The sequence below is a fragment of the Lissotriton vulgaris genome, chromosome 3_2, assembly GCF_964263255.1.
Source record: "Lissotriton vulgaris chromosome 3_2, aLisVul1.2, whole genome shotgun sequence".
Lineage (NCBI taxonomy): Eukaryota > Metazoa > Chordata > Amphibia > Caudata > Salamandridae > Lissotriton > Lissotriton vulgaris.
The window spans coordinates 327233098-327246050 of NC_141690.1; the positions used below are offsets into that span (position 1 = coordinate 327233098).

Below are 12953 nucleotides of genomic sequence, written 5' to 3' on the forward strand. Positions count from 1 at the left end.
CTACGAGGTGCGGAGCTGGTGACGTAGATGCTGGGCATACGGTGTCCTAGAAGGGACACTAGTAATCACAACAATGTGTCCTTATATCTCTTATGTTTCAATTCTATCGTGGTTTAGAGAGTACTAAACAAATTCATTACTCTGTCCAGTTAGTCAACTTGATAGATGTTGCTACCAAGTGACGCAAGGTCAATACAGAGCAGATTGACTAAATAAATATACAAACAATCAAAAAAAATTCTAAATAAGCAAAATACAGAAAATACTACAATGTGCTACTAATAATAAACAAAGTGAACGACGGAGATACAGTCAATAAGACATGTCTTATTCACTGTATCTCCGTTGTTCACTATCCGCAATAGAATTAAAACAAGAGATATAAGGACACATATGTATTATTATTTCCTCTTAAAAAGTAGTAATAATTAGAAAAATAGGGAAGAAATGACCATGCGACTAAGGAAAGAAGAGGATGTCATTAAGAAACGAAAGACATTCAATTTCCAACGGAACAGAAATGATTATGACCAGGGTCAGATTTTTACTTTTGCCCAGAAGTATGATGGAGCTAGAGCCTCATACAAAGACAATAAGGTTATTAGAGAAGAAAGGCCGGGCACAAGTGGGAGTTTACAAACTGCCTCATCAATCTCAGGTCTGACTTCTTCAGTGGAAACGGAATCCGAATCAGAGGGTAATCAAGGCATAACAAGAGCTGGCCAAATTAAGCGACGCAAGCATACTTTAGCAGAGGAGCTGGTTTTTATTAAGAGAAGAGAGGCGGCAAACAATACGCCCAAGGAATCCAAATCTGAAAACCAAAAAAGGAGAAACATTTAGAGTCGTGAGAGGAGGCGAAGGCAGCGCCAAAACGAAAACAAACTAGAAGAAATCAAACAACAGGGGTTGGGGGCGCAAATAGAGTTGGAGCCCAAAATACCAATACCATCATCAATTTATCAGAGGTGGTATTGGATAAAGCCGAGCAACAACTTTTGGCTTTGGGACTTACATACTGCCCCGAAAATAATTTTGATTATTCACAGACACGAGCAGACATTTTCATGTTCATCAGAAAGCTTAAACTTCAGAAATATCATCATCAAAAATCGAAAAAGGAGGCAGATTTGAAAGTACAAACAGTTTTGGGATATGTAGGGATTAATTTAACAGCCTCGGATGCAGAAATATTAGGTGACCTACATGTGTTAGAACAGAATGCAGGTGAAATGGAGAATTTTTCCACTCAAAGAATTATGGAAATGGAGGCCATTCATACCAATATAACTCCACTAAGTAAGTTCAAACCAAAATCCATATTTGTGCCGATGATGCCAAGGGACTCTGGATCCAAAGGGAAAATAAAAATAGAAATCGAACAGCACAGCATCATAAATATCGACTACTACTAATGGATAAATTATGCAAAAATTACTCCATTGCAGTGCGCAATTCTGATAAGGGAGGAAATGTAGTCATATGGCCTCTCAAGCAATGTCAAGAGGAGGCAATGCGGCCACTATCAAATCGGGACTGCTATAAAATAAGTAACAGACAGGCGACCAAAACTGTTCAGAACCAACTTTACTCACAATTGCTTGCCTGGAAGAGTATGGGCTTGATTAATCAGGACGAATGTGAATATTTAAAAAATGACTATCCTTCGTTACCCATAATGTGTTTGATACCAAAAGTACACAAAAACCCTTTGTGTCCGCCAAGAAGACCTATAATATCAGCCAAACAGAGCTTGTTGCAAAATGTGACAATATACATAGACTCATTCCTCCAATCTCATGTACGTATGTTGCCGTACTTCATCAGAGACACTACAGATTTTTTACAACAAATGTCTAAATTTATATGGCAGGATGAGTATTTGCTCATAGCACTGGATGGGTCTAACTTATATACATCGATACAACATGAGGATGGGATACGAGCTATAGAGTTCTATTTAAGTATGAGACCAATCGAGTATTATACACATAATAAGATGTTAATAGATCTCACAAGGTTCTCTTTGGAGAACAATTATTTTCTGTTCAATGAACAGGTGTACCATCAGTCAAGTCAAGTCAAGTCAAAGAATTTATATAGCGCTCTACATACCCAGAGGGTCTCAAGGCGCTTGAGGAGGGGAGGGGAATTACTTGTCAAATATCCACGTTTTAAGCTGCTTTCTGAATGCTAGGTGATTCTGAGTAAGGCGAAGGTGAGTGGGAAGGGAGTTCCAGGTTTTAGCTGCCAGGTAGGAGAAGGATCTACCTCCCATGGTGGTTTTGTTGATGCGGGGTACAGTGGCAAGGGCTTGGTTGGATGATCGTAGATAGCGGGAGGGGGAGTAGAAGGACAGTCGTGTGTTGAGGCATTCTGGTCCGATTTCGTAGAGTGCTTTGTGTGCGTGGGTTAGGAGCCGGAAGGTGATCCTCTTATTGACGGGTAGCCAGTGGAGGTTTTTCAGGTGACCAGAGATATGTTCTTTACGCGGGATGTCTAATATGAGCCTGGCTGAGGCGTTTTGGATTCGTTGGAGTTTTTTCTGGAGTTTAGCGGTAGTACCGGCGTAGAGGGTGTTTCCGTAGTCCAGTCGGCTCGTGACCAGGGCGTGGGTGACCGTTTTCCTAGTTTCGGTGGGGATCCAACGGAATGTTTTTTTGAGCATGCGAAGAATGTTGAAGCAGGATGAGGAGACGGCGTTGACTTGTTTGTACATTGAAAGTGAGGAATCCAGGATGACGCCCAGGTTCCGTGCGTGGTCTGTCGGGATGGGTGCTTTTCCAAGGGCTTTTGGCCACCAAGAATCGTCCCATGCAGAGGGGGAGGTACCTAAGATAAGGACTTCTGTTTTATCAGAGTTCAGTTTCAAACGGCTATGTTTCCTCCATTCGGCAACTTCTTTCATTCCTTCGTGTAGGTTAGTTTTGGCGGTGTGAGGGTCATTGGTGAGTGATAGGATCAGTTGAGTGTCATCCGCGTAGGAGATGATGTTGAGGTTGTGTTGGCGTGCGATGGTTGCGAGGGGGCTCATGTATACGTTGAAAAGGGTGGGGCTGAGTGAAGATCCTTGTGGAACGCCGCAAATGACTTCAGTGGCCTCTGACTTGAATGGTGGAAGGCGGACTCTTTGGGTTCTTCCGGTGAGGAACGAGGTGATCCATTCTAGTGCTTTTCCTTGGATTCCGATGTTTCTGAGGTGCTGTAGAAGGGTGTTATGGCAGACTGTGTCGAAGGCAGCGGAGAGGTCGAGGAGGATGAGGGCGACTGTGTCTCCATTGTCCAGTAGGGTTCGAATGTCATCTGTTGCTGCGATGAGGGCGGTTTCAGTGCTGTGTTTGGCTCGGAAGCTGGACTGTGAGGAGTCGAGGGAGTTGTTGGCTTCGAGGAAGGCGGCGAGCTGGTTGTTGACAGCTTTCTCGATGACTTTGGCCGGGAATGGAAGGAGCGAGATGGGACGGTAATTTTTGAGTAGCGTAGCTATGCAGGCTTGTTTTTCCCCTAGCTACGCCTGCCTGCATATGGGTTATTGGGAGAGGATGGTCTTATCAACCAAGTACACTGAGATTATAACCAACAACATAATGATTTGGGCCCGGTACATAGATGACCTCTTTGTGGTTTGGCATGGGGACAAATCCAGTGCAGAAAAATTAATTGCCGAACTTACCAATTCATTCAATTTAAATTTTACTTATGATATCAGTGATTGCTCTGTCTCTTTCCTAGATGTGGAAATATTTGTTGCAAACAGAAAACTAGAAACAAGTCTCTACCGTAAGCCAACAGCTGGCAACACAATTCTTCACTCAAGCAGTGTCCACCCTAAGCATACCATCTGCAGCATCCCCTACGGGGAGATGCTGCTAATTCGTAGAATCTGTAGTAGGGAGGAGGAAATGAGTGTAAGAATAGATTCTTAGAAAGGGGGTATACGAGCAAACTAATAGATGAGGCAATTAAATGCACTACGTTGTTATCTCGACATGAACTATTAGAGAAACCACCACGAGATAAAACTGTGAACACAAACAGGGGAGATCAAACGAGCCTGAACCCAAGACTGATCTTGACATATAACAGACAAAAAGACAGTCTGCTTAAAGTCCTGAAGAAAAATTGGTACCTGATTGTCAATGACCCTATTTTGGGTAAGAACATAGCCCAAACACCCACTGTTACTTACAGAAGGGCACCCAGTATCAGAGACTTGGTAGTTAGCAGCAGCCCAGAAATCAAATCCGCTGGCAATTTGTTATCCAACCTCCGCAGATTTGTCAAGTGCGTCAATTTGCAAAGCATGGCAATATGGAATGAATAAAACGAACTACATTTCACCTTTCAAAAACCAGCTTTGTACCATAGAAAAATGGTTAACTTGCAAAACCGAGTTTGGCATTTATGTGCTGGAGTGCTCGTGTGGACTACAATACAGGCAGTACCAAACTGCCTGTCCACAAACGAGCGCTCCAGCACATGAGGGCAATCACTAACTCTGACCCCCCAACTACCCAGAGGCATGCCACTTTAGGGAGATACATGCCAACAATCTCAACGAGTTGAAGTATTTTGTGGTAGATGCCGTACCACCACTAAGACTGGGAGGAAACAGGGAAGCCATTCTGCAACGCTTAGAAACAAAATATATCTTGGAATTAGAAAGTAAGAGTCCGCATGGGTTGAACACCAGAGAGGATCTTCATACTTGGCTATAGACAATGAGGGAGAAAACCATTTGGTATCTAAGATGGCAGCTAGAGAATTTTGGACTGAGCAGAAATCCCAAATATATGAGAATTTCCAACTCAAGTATTTTTAACCCCTTCCATGCTGATGACAGAACGGTTCCGTCATCAGCTACGGGTGAGCTGTGCTGATGACGGAACCGTTCCGTCATGAGCCCGTTAGAACCTTAGAACCCTCAGCACAGCGCGAAAATTCGCGCCGCGCTGAAGGGGTTAAGAGACCCTGTAAATAATGCTAGATTTCTACTCTTTCATCCATTTGCACTTTCTCTGTACTGAGATTTGGTTTCTCACTATGTTCGAGGTACCGGGAAGTTCCTATAGGCCTTCTAAAGTATGCAGAACATACAATTATTAACACAATTGGCACTTTATATTTATTTAAATTTTATGATGAATTTTCAATTTAGGCACCTTTTGCACACAATATTGATGGATTTTTAAAGAAAGCAGTTGTTACAGTCGAAATAACAGACAAACCTCGGTCGAATTAAGAGCATGGTTGCAATGTGATCTAGTTCTGGAACAAAGGCAGGTTATAGTTATTTATTGTATTTTAAACAGTGAGTTTTTACACACACGCCATAGAAATAAGTGATATACAGGATTTAGCCGGAGATGTACCAACCTAAATAAAGGGAAAAATTAGTTTAGCCATAGTTAAGTTAATTTTGCGTAATTTTGCACATTTGTAACATGTTCGTAATATATGTTTACGGTGAAATCAAAACGTAATTTGCACAATTGTAAATGATGGACCAAAACCTACTCTTTATAGCCTGTTTTAATGTACTGATAGAATAATCATGTCAGTAGTTTTCAATTTCTTTTAATCCATATGTAAGATTCATACAGTATTTAAACTGTTAGGTTTTAATTTGTAAATAGTATGTTGCGTAAAATCGCACATATTGTCTGGCCAATTATGGTCACGTTTGCAAATGAAATGTTTGCGGAATTTTGCACTGTATTACAAAGTTGATGACATTAATTAATATGGTTACTCTGTTGTGGAAACGAAACACAAAAAAGCAAACAAATGTGTAGTCTGTTCTCAGTTCCCATCATAACACTGTTGCAATTTAAATTGTGGGAATCATGGGTACGTCATGTGACCAAGGCCTCAAGGGGCTGAAAAGCGTAATGGGGGCAGGAGTGAATTAACAAGACTTTACAGAATCAGGCCAAGAAATAGTACTCCTAGAAAAGATTTGTTTTAATCCTCTCCTAAGGAGAGGATTAAAACTAGGTGGCCTAGCTCTCCCGGATTTATTACTCTACTGCTATGCCTTCCAGCTTAAAAACTTTAGGTTATTAGCCAATAAATTGGACTTCACTTCCAACAGTTTACTTTTTCAGGCTATTCTGCAAGACCTCCCTTACGATGCAGACTTTTTTCTGTTTAAGTTTGGTGACAATTTTTTTTTTAAAAAGGTTAGACTGAAGCTTTTGAAGGCTGCTTTATATTATTGGTCACAGATTTGTAAGTTGTTATGTATTCATTACTATCACCAATATGCCCCGATTTGGGACTCCCCTGGTACCTCCGACTGTCTAATGGACCAATTGGCTCTCCCTCTAAAGAGAGCTGGTCTCTCTAGATGGGGGGATTTTTGTGATGCATCGAAAGTTTTAAAATGGGAATTCCTGGTTGGTTTAACCGGTGGTACTCTTACGAGATTTAAGTTTTATCAACTTTCGGCTTGGTGGGGAAGCCAAAACTGGGATACAGAGGATGAGAACCCTCTTCTGGGGTTAATCAGCAGTTCTAGAGGAAGGAAAGGGGAGACTGCACAATGGTATAAAATTCTATTAGATCATAAAGATCATCTGGAATCAGAGATCACTAAATTATGGGATCCTTCTATGGTCCAGATTTCAGATAATTTAGAAAAACTGTGGACAGATTCTTTCTCTATGTCTCAAAAAATAATTAAATCTTCTAATTTAAGAAGAAATCATTTATATACAATGTATAGAGTGTATTGGACTCCAGCGAAACTCTCCAAGATGTCTGCAGCCCAATATTCTTGTCCCAGATGCAACTCTCAAGATGCAAATGACATCCACATGTTTTTTGAATGTCCTAATATATGCAACTTCTGGGGACAAGTGTGTAAGTTTCTGGAGGAGGTACTTTCACTCTCAATTATATGTACTCCTAGATTGGTCTTTTTTGGTCTCCCATCCGATTATGTTGTCAATAGCAATTTATCACAGTTTATTTTTTATGTAATAGTGATCGCTAGAAGAGAGATCTGTAAAGTGTGGAAGTCGGTACTCTCTCCGACGTTTGCAGATTGTCTTAAAAACGTCATGGCGGTGAGTAAATTAGATACTTTATGTGGGGGTGAAAAGTCTGCTAATTTGTGGTCAGCTTTGAATGCCTGGAGTGAAAAATAAACTAATAGTCCAATGATTATGCCAGAGGTCTTGTGGTCCTGTCCTTCCTGTGTAGCAAGTACCATTACGAGAGGAAGTTGGACGGGTAACAACCCTACCTCTGGGCAATCTTCAACGGCTATCCACAAACACGAGGGCTGGAAAGGAAGGTTTGTGTCAGTGGCTTGAAGAGTGCCTATTCAGAGTATTTATCAACTGGTGGCATGTATGAGGACACAAAAAAAAAATATATATATATATATATATATATATTTGTGAACTGCATTTTAGCATGAGCAAATATGCAGGTGTAGATTTGCTCATGCGAAAATCTGAGTGCTTGCAAATTTACTTTCCCTCACTATGGGAAAAGATTAGAGAAGAGTTGGTGAAACCCCTAAAACATTTAAATTAGTAGGTCGGGACAGACTCAATAGGGCATTCCAGCCCTGGAACTGTTGCTTACCATTAACTTCAGTCCCAGTATGTAGATTTGTGGAAACGTGGCAACATAAGGGAATTGCTAGTATTCAAATTCCACTGTGGAAGGAGCCATGGCATAATCAGAGAGGCTGTCTCAGAGCTCTTATATAATGATTACTGCCATAATTTGTCGCAGCATTATATGGCTCAAAAGGGACAAGTGGATTTATGACAGAACAAGTAGATTTATGAAGCAACCTGCCCCATGGACAAGTTGATATTTGATTAAATTCCATACCTCCCTTTGCTCCATCTCAAATATTGGTGAGCGCAGGGATGTTGCAGCAACCCAATGTGGTGCCATGCCACTATCTATTGGGTGACGGAAGTTTTTTTTAACAAAACCTTTTATTTCCGTACTAATGTTGTGAAGAGACAGGTGCATGTCTTGTACCACCCGTCTCTCCCCCCTTTCCCCTATTGAGACTGAGTTAATCAAGCAGCTAGGTACTATTCAGGAGAAAAGGACAATTCAAAATGACAAAAGGCATCACACGCATGTCAGCATAAATCCCATTCCTTTCTTGACTTCATAACATTTTGCTAGGTCCAATTTCAACTACATGGACTAGGTCCTTTACTCTGTAGCTCTTGCCTGGTTTCATGTGGCGTCCCATAAGCCTTACACCTTTTAACAACTGTCTGAATCTAACATTGCACATCATGGAGATCTTAGGCTACTACAGCTTACTTTATCACCCAAAGAGCAACAGTAGTCAAATTTATCTACGTATTCAAAACAAATATAGCTAATTCAACAGACTGTACAAATCAAATAACCTGCCTTTGTGCTAAGACGGGGAGGGGAGGTAGGGTTGAATGTTTGCTGAAAACCAACAGAAGGAAATCCAAACTACTGGTTTGCAGCACAAAATGGGCTTCAAAACTCTGCATCCAGAAACCCATCCACTGAACAGTCACTCATCCCAACTGTCTCCTTCTAGATTTACACAGAACGTCAGCATCAACATCCAACTCTAAAAGATCTCTTAGGCTCAAAATGCCAGGCATGTTGCATACCAAGAACGAAGTTTAACGTCCTTCCAAATATCATCCACAATGAAGCTAACCACCTTGTCTTCTGAAAAACAGAACTTATGTCGATTTACTGCCATGCACACTCACTATTACAAGATAAAATAAGAGTTTAAACTTCCAACCAATTTAAGACTTTCTGTTCCAAAATTAGAAAAGTTGCTCATGTTCTAGTTGGAGACAATACATTTAGTTTATCAACAACGCTATGTAACTTATATTACATAGGAAGTAGATAGCTCTAAAAAATATCTTGCAGACCTCCAAACACACACTTGGAAGTTTGAATTACTTAAATGGAAAGACAAGTTAAATTGAGAAAATATACAAGATCCAAGATAAGCTTGTAAGAATATGTCAAATTTCAGATTTAAGCATAGGTAACAGACATGTTTTAATCCTGTGTCCACCTGAACACAGGGCTTTTACATTTTGGATTTCTGACCACACACCTAAAAAGGACAGTTGAAAGGCATTGTTATATCTTTATAATGTACCTTGTGCATAGTGCTACCCAGCTGAGCTGGAGACATACTGACGACAACACCAGCTCTCTGAAGAGCAGCAATTTTTTCCTTAGCTCCGCCTTTACCACCTGCGATGATGGCCCCAGCATGGCCCATCCTTCTGCCTGGTGGGGCAGTCAGACCCGCAATAAAGGAAACTACTGGTTTGGCATCAGGACCCTGTTGAGACAAAACAAAGATTTGTATTCAGAATGTGGTTTGACTACTTACGGTTTATAAAATGGCTTAAGGACAAACAAAGATATACAATTTCTTTTGGTACCAATAAAGGTTTGGATGTCACAGTAGGACATATCCTTGTGAGGATTCTGAAACACTATTTATGAATAATGAAGCTGCCCAAGCCGAGGATTTTCCTGTCACCAGAGGACATACTAGCAGAATAACCCTTCAACAAGTCATCTGCATACACTTACATGAAATAGACGTGGGTGAGGGTTTAGGTGGAGACTCGTATATATTTTTAAGCCAATAAGTCAATCCAAGAGCAATGCTATTCTTTATGTTAATTTCCTGTGCCCAGGATTTTCTAATAGAACTATCTCCACCCCAAAGCTCCATAAACCTAAGAAGACTTGACAAGGGCAAAATCTCCTCAAACAGTTACTGATTTGGGTTTGTATGTTAGACGTACACTCGTGATTTGATGGGGGCACAGTTCATCATGTGCAAGACACCAGATAGAGTAGTTTTATACTCTTGTACAGTGCTAACATGTACTACGAAACAGATAAAGGCATACGCAGTTCGTGATGCTTAGGTGAGAAATTGCACTTCAACACCAATGAAAGAATAGAAAGCACTGAAACAGAAATGACATTATGTATGCCTCCGATTCATATGCCCAGTATAAGAAGATTCTCTGCTGGAAAGCCCCAAAAGCAATCTCAAAATCTCATCTGAAAGCTCTGCCTTCTTAGTGCAAGCCCATTCCATACAGACCTAAAAAGCCCTCTGGGATGGGGGTCACTAATTCACAGAACACTTTTTTATTGGGAGCTCCGTTATAACAACTGAAGGCATTGAGAGACCATCTAGTTTTGTTCGCTTAATATCCAAAACATGCTTAAATTTTTAGCATTCACTAAGGGCACCCAATCGTTGTAACCAACCCAAGCCAACACTAATTAAAGCTGCTCTCTGTCACGCAACAAACAGAAAAGTAAAAATCTTAAGTAATGTCCAATTCAGCAGCCTCCAAATTGCCTTATTTATTTATTTATTTATTTAGCTTATATAGCGCAACAGCTACCCAACAAAGGGTTTCCCGGCGCTGTGATTCAGTACTAGGTGACAGGACAACTGACTTAGATGTTGAATAGCCAGGTTTTCAAGGCTTTTCCGAATTTCATGTAGCTCATCTCTTACACTTACACTGAAAAAAAAAAAATATATATATATATAAACATATATATATTTAATTACATTTAGTTTAAGCACACTGCTTGTTAGTTAATATGATTTGTAACTGAAGAATACCATTCTGTTAGCATGTAGCAGATATGCCAGAGGTTGTACTGGCTTCTTTGGCAAAAACAAACTGGTTTCAAGCGTACTGCTACATTAGACCCTTCACTTCGCATAGGCACCCTCATACCCACAGTACGGCTGACTTATTCTCAGTGCCTGGAATTTCTGGTTTAATCACGCTGGTACAATATGAGAAATGTAGATCTGTTTATTGCTGTGCCGGTTACCGGCTCATGTTGTACTGACATAAAACTGAATAAAATGTTTGATTAAAAAAAATAACTATATATATATATATATATATATATATATATATATATATATATATATATATATATATATATATATATATATATATATATATATATATATATATATATTTCTTGGATTCTTTTCACCTCACTCCTGGTGATTAAAGTCACGGCACAGCAACAGGTAGGTTTTTTTAACAAAAGTATTTATTACACACTATGTGCAAAAAGAACGTGCAACGATTCGGACGGCCTACGCGTTTCGGCTTCTACAAGCCTTCCACTGGACCATAGAGTCCTTGATGTCTAGACCCTTTTTAAAGTGCAATGTGCAGTACAAAAATTAAGTCCCCTTTTCCATTTCTACTAAAAGTCTAGACTGTCAACCTTGTATTCACTTTTAGAAACAGAGATTGTCGCCATTTTATAGATGGTTGGAAAGTGCATTATACTAACGCTTTACAATTCAATTCAATTTTTTATATATATATATATATATATATATATATATATTTATATTCCTACTCCCAGCAAGAAGAGGTACGTACACAAGGCAAGTAAGAATAAGGCTTATTTATTGAGATATATATATATATAAATATATATATATATATATATATATATATATATATATATATATATCTATATATATATATATATCTATATATATATATATATATATATATATATATATATATATATATATTCATATATTCGCTGGTCTGGAGGATAGGTTCGACCTGCACTGTGTCTAGGAGGCTCAAATTACAGAATGTCTCAGAGGGAGTCAGGAGTGACTTCAGCAGTTGGCAGTGAATCCCAGCGAATGCAGAAGTGCGACAGAAGTCTGAAGGTGCACCATAATCTGGAGGTGAACCAGACTTCACTAGCCAGTCATCGAGGTAGGGAAAGACTGGGACCCCCGACCTCCACAGTTGGGCTTCAACCACCGCCATCAACCTTGTGTACACCGGAGTGACAATGGTAAGGCCAAAGGGAAGCACAGCGAACTGAAAGTGCTTGTGGCCCACAGTGATCTTTCTTTCAGATATTGTTGTGGTTACAATAGTCAACGAACCATTTTGCTGCATAACATGTTTCTGGTAGTAGGTCTTTTAACCTCTTAGGGAATATCCATACAGTCTGGTGGCAGTTGTAAATAACCAAACTCTATGACTTCAGAAGCCAAATCACTAGGTTGAGTTCTCTAGGATGTGGATGTCTGATTTCTCCATGGATCTGAGTGAGGAGACAGGGTGTGAGGTGAAGCTTCTGATGTGGAACCACAGAGTTTAAACAGCGGTGTGGGGCTACTAAGATCAGTGTGAGAGAAGTTTGGCTGAGCTTCCGAATCAGTAATGGAATTAGTGGGAGAGGAGGAAAAGCGTAAACAAATATCCCTGACCTATTCATCCCAAACTTCTCAATAGATAACATTGTAGCAACTCTGGGTGTTTCTGATACATTCTTTGTACACCCACAGAAATACAGAACTACAGTGCCCCCGAGGGAGATAACACAGTCGCTCCGTCAAGGCTACATTTCAGGTATTCTTAGTTGAGGTGGAAGGGAAATGTCAGTCAAATAGGAAAAGGGATCAGCTACTCTAACACCAATATTCTATTTATTTTTATATTCCACAGTACAGGACAGTTTCCAGTCCAGGTCCTGAGGAGAACCCTTTAAAAAATATGTGGGTTCGAAACGAGTTGACTGTGTTGGAACGAGATTCAGGAAGGGCATATCAGGACTGTAAATGCAGATAAAGTCTACCTGAGGTTTGACCCTTGGACTTAGAAGGTTCCAGCATAGTCAAGCAAGCAGGCCAGCTAAAAACTGAACGGCCCCTTGTTTGTTTGTTTGTTTTATATCAGGACTGGTGCCTCAAACATTGAGTGAAGATAGGCATCCTTTGTCTGTGTTTTTGTATATATGGTGTAATTGTAAATATGTCTCATTTATAGTGTTCGTAAAATTTGTGTTGTGAATATTGCATTCTATGTGAATTTCGCTACTGAAATGGTGTCAGTGCTCGGACATATATGAATGTTTTTTTGAAA

At 40.0% G+C, this 12953-nt stretch overlaps 1 protein-coding gene across 1 annotated transcript in view; it reads right to left on the reverse strand.

Annotated features, from left to right (window-relative positions):
• SUCLG1 (succinate-CoA ligase GDP/ADP-forming subunit alpha) overlaps positions 1-12953 on the reverse strand; it is a 115542-nt gene that overhangs the window by 8960 nt on the left and 93629 nt on the right. Inside the window, exon 8 of the mRNA XM_086964428.1 lies at positions 9143-9331. Coding sequence (XP_086820554.1) covers positions 9143-9331 — 189 coding nt within the window. The remainder of the gene's footprint in view (positions 1-9142; positions 9332-12953) is intronic.